This window comes from Oncorhynchus tshawytscha, linkage group LG08, assembly GCF_018296145.1.
Source record: "Oncorhynchus tshawytscha isolate Ot180627B linkage group LG08, Otsh_v2.0, whole genome shotgun sequence".
In the NCBI taxonomy this organism is placed as follows: Eukaryota; Metazoa; Chordata; class Actinopteri; order Salmoniformes; family Salmonidae; genus Oncorhynchus; species Oncorhynchus tshawytscha.
In genome coordinates, this window is record NC_056436.1 from 72,150,471 (window position 1) to 72,162,664 (window position 12,194).

The window sequence follows — 12,194 nt, forward strand, 5'->3', positions numbered from 1 at the left end:
GTTTCCTACAAAACCCTTTGCTGCAGACATATAATAATGGTGCATTAATGCAAGGACTAGGTCTCAGACACAGACATGCAAATCATTTCTTTGCAATTTCCTAAGGCTTATCATAAATCCATAGTTTTCAAAGGCGCTATTGCATCAGGTCTAATTACCATAATCACTATGAAATTGCAAACTCGCTAACGAGCTATTGAAACCTCAGTGTGCTCCAGGGCAGACATGATAAACTACTTGTCAGACACAAAAATACATGCAGTGCTGGAGAAACTAGCTACTATGAACTACTGACTGGTGAAGAGTGTCTGCTACTGGTACTTTGCATGGTTGTGAGTGAGAGAGCATTAGAGGAAAATGGGATGGTTCAGTCAGTAAAAACTAGAAAAGGTTTATACCACTTGTCGGCCTGCAGGGGGAAAGAGCAGGATAGCCATCCCTGTGTCCTGGGGTCCTGTCCACGGGGGCTCTGCTGAGGGGAGGGTGTACTGGCAGAGCAGGGGCACTGTGACCACCAGGGGAGTGGGTGGGGTGATGCGGATAGACAGCGAGGAGGTGTGTCTCTCTCTCTGGGGGAGGGGTGGCTTGTCTTTAAGGACAGGCTCATGGTGGGGGTATGTACCAGGGGTGTAAGAGCTCTCGGTAACTTGCAACGGGGTTAGTCTTGGGGAGACCATGCCGGATCCCTGTGGTTGACTGTAGACAGATTGGGAGGAGCTACTGGTGCTTGGTACAGTTAACCTGGTGTTGGGGTTGAGAGAGGTGTTCTCTGGGCAGTGTGAATAGGAGGACATGGTTCCTGAGGAGTGGGACCGGTGTCTAAGGACCAGTGAGCTAGAGGAACATTCACCAGGGCCAGGCAGAGGAGGGCAGTAGGATGAGGGGGAACTGCCAACAAGGCTCAGGTGAGAGCTATGACTGGGAGGAGGTGGGGCCTTACTCAGCCAAAGCATTCCAAAACATTCACAGAAGAGAGACAGACAACAACATACACATACATTATTAAAGGCATTGTAATGTCTTCTGTTGAGACAAATAATACCTGTACTGTGGCTATCTGTGTTTCTATAAAGAGAAAGCTTTTTCTCAGCGATCTGAGTCAGGATGTTTTTTATGGCAGCAAACCTTCTCTCTAACCTTAACAGGTTGGGTGGTTATACAGTGCATTTGCCCTTAAATGTCAACAAGTAGTCCATTTGAAAGAGTGGTTTTGTAAACAAAAACTAGCTCAGTTTAGCAGCGAAGACTGGCCTTGACCAGCTAAAAGCACCAGGCAGTACAGAATACACACAGCTTCCAGATAAAACAGAACCTTTTATCAAGGGCCCCTCAGAGCCTTTCTGATGCCTCCGTAGATAATTCAAGCTCAGCAATGGAAAAATAATATCAGTACTGACAAAAGCCAGTACAACACACAAGAAAAATACTATCAAGGAGATCAATGAATGACATCAGCTATTGAGTTAAACAATTAATTAACCAGGGATGCATCCCAAATGGCACCCTATTCCCAATAAAGTGCACTACTATTCCCTATACACTGCACTACTATTCCAAATACAGTGCACTACTATTCCATATACAGTGCCCTACTATTCCATATACAGTGCACTACTATTCCCCATACAGTGCACTACTATTCCATATACAGTGCACTACTATTCCCCATACAGTGCACTACTATTCTCCATACAGTGCACTACTATTCCATAAACAGTGCCTTACTCTTCCCAATAAAGTGCACGACTATTCCCTATACAGGGCACTACTATTCCCTATACATTGCACTACTATTCCATATACAGTGCCCTACTATTCCCCATATAGTGCACTACTATTCCCTATACAGTGCACTACTACTCCCTATACAGTGCACTACTATTCCATATACAGTGCACTACTATTCCCAATAAAGTGCACTACTATTCCCCATACAGTGCACTACTATTTCCTATACAGTGCACTACTATTCCCTATACACTGCACTATTATTCCCCATACAGTGCACTACTATTTCCTATACAGTGAACTACTATTCCCTATACACTGCACTATTATTTCCTATACAGTGCACTACTATTCCCTATACAGTGCACTACTATTCCCTATACACTGCACTACTATTCCCTATACACTGCATTACTATTCTCTATAAATTGCATTACTGTTCTCTATACAGTTCACTACTATTCTCTATACAGTGCACTATTATTCCCTATACAGTGCACTATTATTCCCTATACAGTGCACTACTATTCCCTATACAGTGCACTACTATTCCCTATACAGTGCACTACTATTCCCTATACACTGCACTACTATTCCCTATACAGTGCACTACTATTCCCTATCCAGTTCGTTACTAGAGTAGTGCACTATAGGTAGGGTGCTATTTCAAACACAGTCCGGAGACCAGGGGCGTTTCCATTTCCATTTCCTGTTGAAGGAAAAGGCCAGGCAGGGACAGGAGACAGGAGACATGAAACAGGAGACAGCCGTGCTGGGAGGGAAACAACTGTGGTGTAAACAAACACTGAACGCCAGCCACAAGACTCACTGGTGTGGGAGACCTCTTGTCCTGTAGATTGGGCCTGACGCTCCTGAAGCCTTTGGCGGCCAGGGAGGAAGTGGTGACGTCGCCGTTCCTCAGGCTCTCCGTGGCGCTGTATGACTGCCACACATCTAACAGCGAATCACAGAACAAAGAGCATGTGAGTGTCCGCTTCCCTACCGCCCTGTACCTTTTCCTGCTTTTTGTAGCCATGGTAACTGGAGCAATATTAGTTATTTGATCCTGCCTTACCTCTATCCTGAGGATTTCACAAATCAAGTCAAGTCATGACAAATCATTAAATAATGAATAATGGAGTCCTTACCTGAATCTGACAGGTGAGACTCATTACCTAGATGGAAGAAATAAAAAAAGAAGGTATTTCATGTTTGTGATGGAACTCATTAAATAATTTGAGTAATATATCTTCCTCAAGGCAGGAACAAATTAAAACATGCCAAGAAAAACATCAAATATACTGATATAACTTCACCTAGCCTCATGTATAACAAGCTAGAGAACGAACACATCCACTTAAAGCCCCATGGATCAGAGAGTAGAGGGTGATGAAGAAGCTGATATGGAGGGTGATGAAGAAGGGACACAGAAAACGACAGAGATCAAAGCAGCAGCACTCATAACAGAAAGCAAGTCCTAACAGCACCGTGAATAGAAACGGTTTGTTTAGCCAGATCCTAAACTCTTCACCTAACACTGTGGTACCTTGCCGTCCATGGAATGATCAAACAATGGCTCTATGTTTGGGTAAGGTCACAGGTCAAAAAGAGGTCATGCTCAAGAGGAAACTAGGCTGAGAATAAGTACACAATCGTTACCATGGTACTGGCACAACTATGTTCAAAAGTTGAAGAGACATTGTCTGTAATCAACATGACTGCTGCTTGAGCCAGTGAGAGAGAGAGAGAGACAGAGAGCGAGAGAGAGAGAGACAGAGACAGAGACAGAGAGAGAGAGAGAGACAGAAAGAGAGACAGAAAGAGAGAGAGAGACAGAGAGAAAGACAGAGACAGAGAGAAAGAGAGAGACAGAGAGAGAGACAGAGAGAGAGACAGAGAGAGACAGAGAGAGACAGAGAGAGAGACAGAGAGAGAGACAGAGAGAGAGAGACAGAGAGAGAGACAGAGAGAGAGAGACAGAGACAGAGAGAAAGAGAGAGAGAGAGAGAGACAGAGAGAGAGACAGAGAGAGAGACAGAGAGAGAGAGAGAGAGAGAGACAGAGAGACAGAGAGAGAGAGAGACAGAGAGAGAGACAGAGAGAGAGAGACAGAGAGAGACAGAGAGAAAGAGAGAGAGAGAGACAGAGAGAGAGACAGAGAGAGAGAGAGACAGGGAGAGAGACAGAGAGAGAGGATGAAAGACCTGTGAGATGAAGGATGGAAAGGCTGTGAAGTTTGACGAGAGGAAGACATCCCAGATGGGAGGAATATTGAATTTGGAATGCAGGCATTTTCAAATGGAATTATTATTTTAGAATGAATGAGTAGGTGTCCAAATGTTTGACTGGTACTGTACATACATAGACACAGACACAAGTCCTTCTCCCCAACAAAGACAGACACAAGCCCTCCCCCAACAAAGACAGACACAAGACACCTGCCCAACAAAGACAGCCACAAGCCCTCCTCCCCAACAAAGACATAGACACAAGCCCCCCACCCAACAAAGACAGACATAAGCCACCCACCCTCCCCCACCAACAAAGCACATTAATTAAAATACATCCTCATGGCAAAATGATGTTAATGTGAAAAAGATTAAAGCATATAAAGAAGATTAACCCAAATCATGCCTGATCCCAATAACATTAAATAAAGCATTCTGTCTCTTAACGCAATGAAAATTTTGGTACTGAATATACGGACATAAAATATGTACAGCACATTGAAATAGGATCCATTTCTATTGTAGATTTGATGGGCTGATAATAGGAAACATATCCTGCATCATTTAGAGCAGCTCTCGCAGAAAACACATCGGAAAACACAGCAGAAAACACATCAGAAAACACATCAGAAAACACATCAGAAAACACAGTAGAAAATACAGCAGAAAACACATCAGAAAACACATCAGAAAACACAGCAGAAAACACAGCAGAAAACACAGCAGAAAACACATCGGAAAACACATCGGAAAACACAGCAGAAAACACAGTCAGAAAACACAGTAGAAAACACATCAGAAAACACAGTAGAAAACACAGCAGAAAACACATCAGAAAACACATCAGAAAACACAGTAGAAAACACAGCAGAAAACACAGCAGAAAACACAGTAGAAAACACAGCAGAAAACACAGCAGAAAACACAGTAGAAAACACAGCAGAAAACACAGTAGAAAACACAGCAGAAAACACAGTAGAAAACACAGCAGAAAACACAGCAGAAAACACAGCAGAAAACACATCGGAAAACACAGCAGAAAACACAGTAGAAAACACAGTAGAAAACACAGCAGAAAACACAGCAGAAAACACAGTAGAAAACACAGCAGAAAACACAGCAGAAAACACAGCAGAAAACACATCGGAAAACACAGCAGAAAACACAGTAGAAAACACATCAGAAAACACAGTAGAAAACACAGCAGAAAACACAGCAGAAAACACAGCAGAAAACACATCAGAAAACACAGTAGAAAACACAGTAGAAAACACAGTAGAAAACACATCAGAAAACACATCAGAAAACACAGTAGAAAACACAGTAGAAAACACATCAGAAAACACAGTAGAAAACACAGCAGAAAACACAGCAGAAAACACAGTAGAAAACACAGCAGAAAACACAGCAGAAAACACAGTAGAAAACACAGCAGAAAACACAGCAGAAAACACATCAGAAAACACATCAGAAAGCGTAGCGTTGTGGTGCATAGTTCAGGCCTATCTCTCACGGTGGGAGTGACTGCATGCACAATGCATAGATCTGAGGATTGTTCCATAAGAAGCTATGTAGGCTCGAATACATCATCATTTTAATGGCTTTGAAAAGTGATATGCCAGCTTTTATTCAAGTACTTTAATAAGAGGAATGCGAGGAAATCCCAAATAATCAAATCACATGCAACTGAGAAAATAGCTTTTATCCCAAATGCCAACATGGACAATGCCTTGCAATAAGAAGAGGCAGAATTATGATTTCCTCATGACTCATACTAAAAGCATCCTAGCTAGGGCCTGCCGCTTACAGGAAGAGCTGCCTGGCTTGGACGTAGACATGGGTAAACAATCAGTTACTTTAAATAGGGGGTTGTATTCATTGCATATCTGGGGTGTGGAATACCCAGTTCTTTTGTAAGCCACTGAGCTTCCTTTTATATCTGGGAGAAAAGTCAAGCCCACAAATGAGACTAACAAACAGGCCTGGTTTACCAGAGAGCCATGAGATGAAGCCCAGTCACTTGCAGCTCTGTCAGACAAAGGCCCAGAGAGAGGACTGGTTTGTGTGGCTGTTTTCAATAAAGAAAAGCCTGAATGATATTCAAAGAGACCTGAGGAAGAAGAGCGATAAAACTGTCCACTGGCAGATACACACCTGTATTCATGTTGAAGGTCTCTCGTCGCAGCAGCGCTTTACACTATCCTGTAAAAACAGAAAGACAACTCTTTTGTTTCACCCGTAACAGATTAAAGGCACACTGTGGTATCTGAGGCTGACTGTTCAACAGATCCTATTCTATACCGTATGAAATTGTGTTGTTCTGGTATTTACAAAACAAAGTCTCGATAAACACTATACATTTGACATTGCCTGTGTCAGCACTGCAGTAGTATTAGAAACACAGTGCAATGTAGGCTGTCCCCAAAGTAGTATATTTGTCACTGGAGCAGCCAGCTTGGCAGGAAGATCTACCTGAACATCAGCATGAATCACAAATGGCACCCTATTCCCCATTTAGTGCACTCCTTTTGACCAGGGTGCCATTTAGGATTCCGAGGCAGGTAGACTGTGAAAGGCGATAAATGAACCGAGTTCTACCACAGAAACACGCAGTCAGGCAACGCTGTATCCAAGTCCACCTCCAGCCAGGCCTCAGAAACCTGGCCTATTGGTCTGCCTGCTTTTATCCATCACTACTCTCCGTGCGTCAATGCTTAATAAGGCGTGTGATAATGCAAGGCTGTAATGTACCGCTGCACAACGATTCATGTGAAGGAAGAGATCTCTGCTGCTCTACAACCTTGAGGAAGGATAGGCCTACATACAGAATATTTACCAAATACCTGACGGTATAAACTCTGCTACCTGCTTCCTCTTATGGCCTATGGCTCTTCTAGTCTCTTGGTGACACCGCTTACCTAGGTCGTTTAAATACTGTATTAGTTCCTTTGTACAACAACGTGATCTCATGACTCACACTATTTGATTGTCCTGCAAAATGTTGGCTCAGACCTCATGCAGACAGTATATGCATCATGGCAGACAGTACATGCATCACGGCAGACAGTACATGTATCATGGCAGACAGTACATGCATCATGGCAGACGGTACATGCATCATGGCAGACAGTACATGTATCATGGCAGACAGTACATGCATCATGGCAGACGGTACATGTATCATGGCAGACAGTACATGCATCATGGCAGACGGTACATGCATCATGGCAGACAGTACATGCATCACGGCAGACAGTACATGTATCATGGCAGACAGTACATGCATCATGGCAGACGGTACATGCATCATGGCAGACAGTACATGCATCATGGCAGACAGTACATGCATCATGGCAGACGGTACATGCATCATGGCAGACAGTACATGCATCATGGCAGACAGTACATGCATCATGGCAGACAGTACATGCATCATGGCAGACAGTACATGCATCATGGCAGACAGTACATGCATCATGGCAGACAGTACATGCATCATGGCAGACAGTACATGCATCATGGCAGACAGTACATGCATCATGGCAGACAGTACATGCATCATGGCAGACAGTACATGCATCATGGCAGACAGTACATGCATCATGGCAGACAGTACACGCATCACGGCAGACAGTACATGCATCATGGCAGACGGTACATGCATCACGGCAGACGGTACATGCATCATGGCAGACAGTACATGCATCATGGCAGACAGTACATGCATCATGGCAGACAGTACATGCATCATGGCAGACAGTACATGCATCATGGCAGACAGTACATGAATCATGGCAGACAGTGCATGCATCATGGCAGACAGTACATGAATCATGGCAGACAGTACATGCATCATGGCAGACAGACAGTACAGTCTGCCTTCTGTTGGCCACATGCCTGACATACACATGTTTCTGCTGACACACACTGGAGGGGACAGCTGTGGACAGAAACAAAAGCACCTGCTCCATCTTTGTATTAAAACTGTGTGAACTATTGACTGATTTTTCCTCATGATTAGCACAAGCGATTTTTGTGATCATTTTGTTTCTAAATGCAGACAGTTATAGACAATACATGATGGAATGATGAGGAATGATGCATCACATGTAGTTCTCCTATCAATTTCCATGGCGATGCAGCGGCAGACGCCTGCAGCACCAGTGGAAGCTTATTGATCAATTCAGAACACTCCTATTGACAAGCAGCTAAATATACCAACAGTACCAATCAATGCTAGAAATGCCTTACAACAAGACAAACATGCAACGTGATCAGCTGAACATCGAAAGTCATGTTCCCTGTCGTAGATCTAAACCAGAGAAGGGGGGGAGTTACTTAATATGGCGTCCTAATAAAAAGGAGGCTCCTAAAGTCAGACCCCAAATAAATCTTCACACGTCTCCTCTCTCAAAGCCAGTCATCAGAGGGTTCTGTTTCTCAAAGACACAAATGTAGCAGGGATTAAACAGGGGTTGTAAAGGCCTGCCAGCGATAAATGAAGCACAGATGATGATATTATATTTCAAGGGAGCAGACTCATGGCGACACAGCTGCTGGAGGGAGAGGCAAAAGGGGAGGGAGGGTCCCAGGGCTGGACACACCAACCAGCCAGCCTGATCAGGGCTGGACCCACATACCAACACCAACCAGCCAGCCTGATCAGGGCTGGACCCACACACTAACCAGTCACCCTACGGGCATGGAATATCACAGGACACCCTGTGGATGGTATGCTATAGCCTAGAGGTGAGGCAGTCGATGGTACAGTATAGCCTGGAGGTGAGGCAGTAGATGGTACGGTATAGCCTGGAGGTGAGGCAGTAGATGGTATGGTATAGCCTGGAGGTGAGGCAGTAGATGGTACGGTATAGCCTGGAGGTGAGGAAGTAGATGGTACAGTATAGCCTGGAGGTGAGGCAGTAGATGGTATGGTATAGCCTGGAGGTGAGGCAGTAGATGGTACAGTATAGCCTGGAGGTGAGGCAGTAGATGGTACAGTATAGCCTGAAGGTGAGGCAGTAGATGGTATGGTATAGACTGGAGGTGAGGAAGTAGATGGCATGGTATAGACTGGAGGTGAGGAAGTAGATGGCACGGTATAGACTGGAGGTGAGGCAGTAGATGGTATGGTATAGACTGGAGGTGAGGAAGTAGATGGTATGGTATAGACTGGAGGTGAGGAAGTAGATGGTACGGTATAGACTGGAGGTGAGGCAGTAGATGGTATGGTATAGACTGGAGGTGAGGAAGTAGATGGTACGGTATAGACTGGAGGTGAGGCAGTAGATGGTACGGTATAGACTGGAGGTGAGGCAGTAGATGGTATGGTATAGACTGGAGGTGAGGAAGTAGATGGTATGGTATAGACTGGAGGTGAGGCAGTAGATGGTATGGTATAGACTGGAGGTGAGGAAGTAGATGGTACGGTATAGACTGGAGGTGAGGCAGTAGATGGTATGGTATAGACTGGAGGTGAGGAAGTAGATGGTACGGTATAGACTGGAGGTGAGGCAGTAGATGGTACAGTATAGCCTGGAGGTGAGACAGTAGATGGTACAGTATAGACTGGAGGTGATTAAGTAGATGGTATAGTATAGACTGGAGGTGAGGCAGTAGATGGTACAGTATAGACTGGAGGTGAGGCAGTAGATGGTACAGTATAGCCTGGAGGTGAGGCAGTAGATGGTATGGTATAGCCTGGAGGTGAGGCAGTAGATGGTACAGTATAGCCTGTAAGTGAGGCAGTAGATGGTATGGTATAGACTGGAGGTGAGGAAGTAGATGGTACGGTATAGACTGGAGGTGAGGCAGTAGATGGTATGGTATAGACTGGAGGTGAGGAAGTAGATGGTATGGTATAGACTGGAGGTGAGGAAGTAGATGGTACGGTATAGACTGGAGGTGAGGCAGTAGATGGTATGGTATAGACTGGAGGTGAGGAAGTAGATGGTACGGAATAGCCTGGAAGTGAGGCAGTAGAGGGTGTGGCAGTGGGAGTGTCTCTGATATTGTCTGCAAGAGTTATAGCAAGTTTCCTCATACTATCCATTTAATTATCCTACTCCAGGAGGCAATCTTAGGAAGCAGAGCCAGGACCCAGATGGCTGAGTAGAGGCAAATGTCATTACTTACGTTAATGAGGACTGACTGGGGATACAGCTCATAAACACACAGGAACATCCTGACCTGGCTGACTCAGTGCAGAGTATCACGGGTGAGACACACTGTTGATTAGATTAATCAGATACTTTTGTGCAGACAGAGAGTTCCCTTTGATATTCAATTAGTACAGCGCCTCTAACAATCAAATCATGAGTTCTTACATCTCCCAGACAGTAGTAGAGAAGCACTGTACTGTATCACAATACAGCATAATACGATATTTAAATGCAAGCCCTTCCACCTCTTACATCTCAACTAGTACAACTTGCATAGAAAATATCTGTAAGGTTCATCCTTTAAATGTGGACTGCATTCCCACCCAACATTTTTTCAAATGAGTTAAGTCTAAGAAGGTGATGAATGATGATCATTTTAGCCCCTAGCCTATAACATAATGTGTGTTTTACATTTGTGGCAGTGGTGGTGGCGACTGCCATCTTGGTGACTCGGCTGTTCCTTGTTTGATGCCCATTTATAGTCCTCTTTTGGGCAACTCATGGTGGGCTTGGCCAGCCACAGAGACAGGAATCGTCTCACACTTGATGTTAAGTCACACTCTTGCCTGGCAAACCCATGAAACCTATGCCTGGCACCTCAATGACAAGGAGCAATGGAGACGAGACAGGGACCCAATGTTCCAACCACAGAACTAGTATGATTAGAATGACTAGATTGGTTCTATTTCTATGGTTCCCACATGGTATTCAGTCAACATACTACGATCTCCACAGGCATGACAATGAGGAGTTCCAGGAGGGGATTGTTCTGCGCTTTCCAGGGAAAGGCTTAAAATGTATATAATATGTCTGTAGGAAGTTGGTTACCAGCCACGAACAACTAACATTTCCTCAATGCAGTGGCCATTCAGGACAATAAACCATGTATTTAACCATTGGCCCTAATAGAGATGAGAATTTCAGACATCCATAAAATGGTACATAGATTGATAGCTACTTACTAGAGTGTATGGCTGTTTAAGTAATATCCCCATCTTAATCAGTGGTGGTCTGTGCTGTTTAAGATGAGGGAGGACGATACATTTTCTTATGAGTATGGCCTTATTTCTATTACAGCATATTGGATGACTGTCATTGATATTCCATTCACCCAGTTTAAACACCGATAGGTTCAGGCTACTACATGATACTAAAATGTTCCCTATGCCCATCATGAGGTTGATGAAATGGGTTTCCATGGCCGAGCAGCTGCACAGATGACTAAGATCACCATGCGCAATGCCAAGCATCAGCTGGAGTGGTGTAAAGCTCGCTGCCATTGGACTCTGGAACAGTGAAAAGCGTTCTCTAGAGTGATGAATCACGTTTCACCATCTAGCAGTCCGACAGACGAATCTGGGTTTGGCGGATGCCAGGAGAACGCTGCCTGCCCCAATGCATAGTGCCAACTGTAAAGTTTGGTAGAGGATGAATAATTGTCTGGGGACGTTTTTCATGGTTCGGGCTAGGCCCCTTAGTTCCAGTGAAGGAAATCTTAAAGCTACAGCATACAATGACATTCTAGACAATTCTGTGCTTCTAACTTTGTGGCAACAATTTGGGGAAGGCCCTTTCCTGTTTTAACATGACAATGCCCCTGTGCATAAAGCGAGGTACATACAGAAATGGTTTGTTGAGATTGGTGTGGAAGAACTTGAATGGCCAGGACAGAGCCCTGACCTTAACCCCACCGAACACCTTTGTTTACATCCCTTTTAGTGAGCATTTTTCCTTTGCCAGGGTAATCCATCCACCTGACAGGTGTGGTATCTCAAGAAGCTGATTAAATAGCATGAACATTACACAGTTGCACCTTGTGCTGCGGACCATAAAATGACACCCTAAAATGTGCTGTTTGGTCACACAACACCACAGACACCACAGACACACACAATGCCTCAAGTTGAGGGAGCGTGCAATTGCGTGCAATTGCCATGCTAACTCCAAGAATGTCCACCAGAGCTGTTGCCAGAGAATGACATTTTCCTTTCTCTACCATAAACCACCTCCACCGTCATTTTATAGAATTTGGCGGTATCTCCAACCGGCCTCACGGCCGCTGACCACTTGTATCCAC

The 12,194-nt window shown here is 44.5% G+C and overlaps 1 protein-coding gene across 13 annotated transcripts in view; it reads right to left on the reverse strand.

Annotated features, from left to right (window-relative positions):
- The window catches only part of sorbs2b (sorbin and SH3 domain containing 2b), an 84,579-nt gene that overhangs the window by 53,479 nt on the left and 18,906 nt on the right, over positions 1-12,194 (reverse strand). For 8 of the 13 annotated variants that reach the window (XR_006083929.1, XM_024428880.2, XM_042325911.1 and 5 more), the window contains 4 exons: positions 6,111-6,158; positions 2,877-2,903; positions 2,558-2,682; positions 399-935 (listed from right to left, as the gene is read on the reverse strand). Coding sequence is in view for 12 of the 13 variants with exons in the window: in XM_024428880.2 (XP_024284648.1) it covers positions 399-935; positions 2,558-2,682; positions 2,877-2,903; positions 6,111-6,120 (699 nt within the window). In the remaining variant the exon portion in view is untranslated. The remainder of the gene's footprint in view (positions 1-398; positions 936-2,557; positions 2,683-2,876; positions 2,904-6,110; positions 6,159-12,194) is intronic. The other 5 variants (XM_042325907.1, XM_042325908.1, XM_042325909.1 and 2 more) reach the window with 2 other exon arrangements.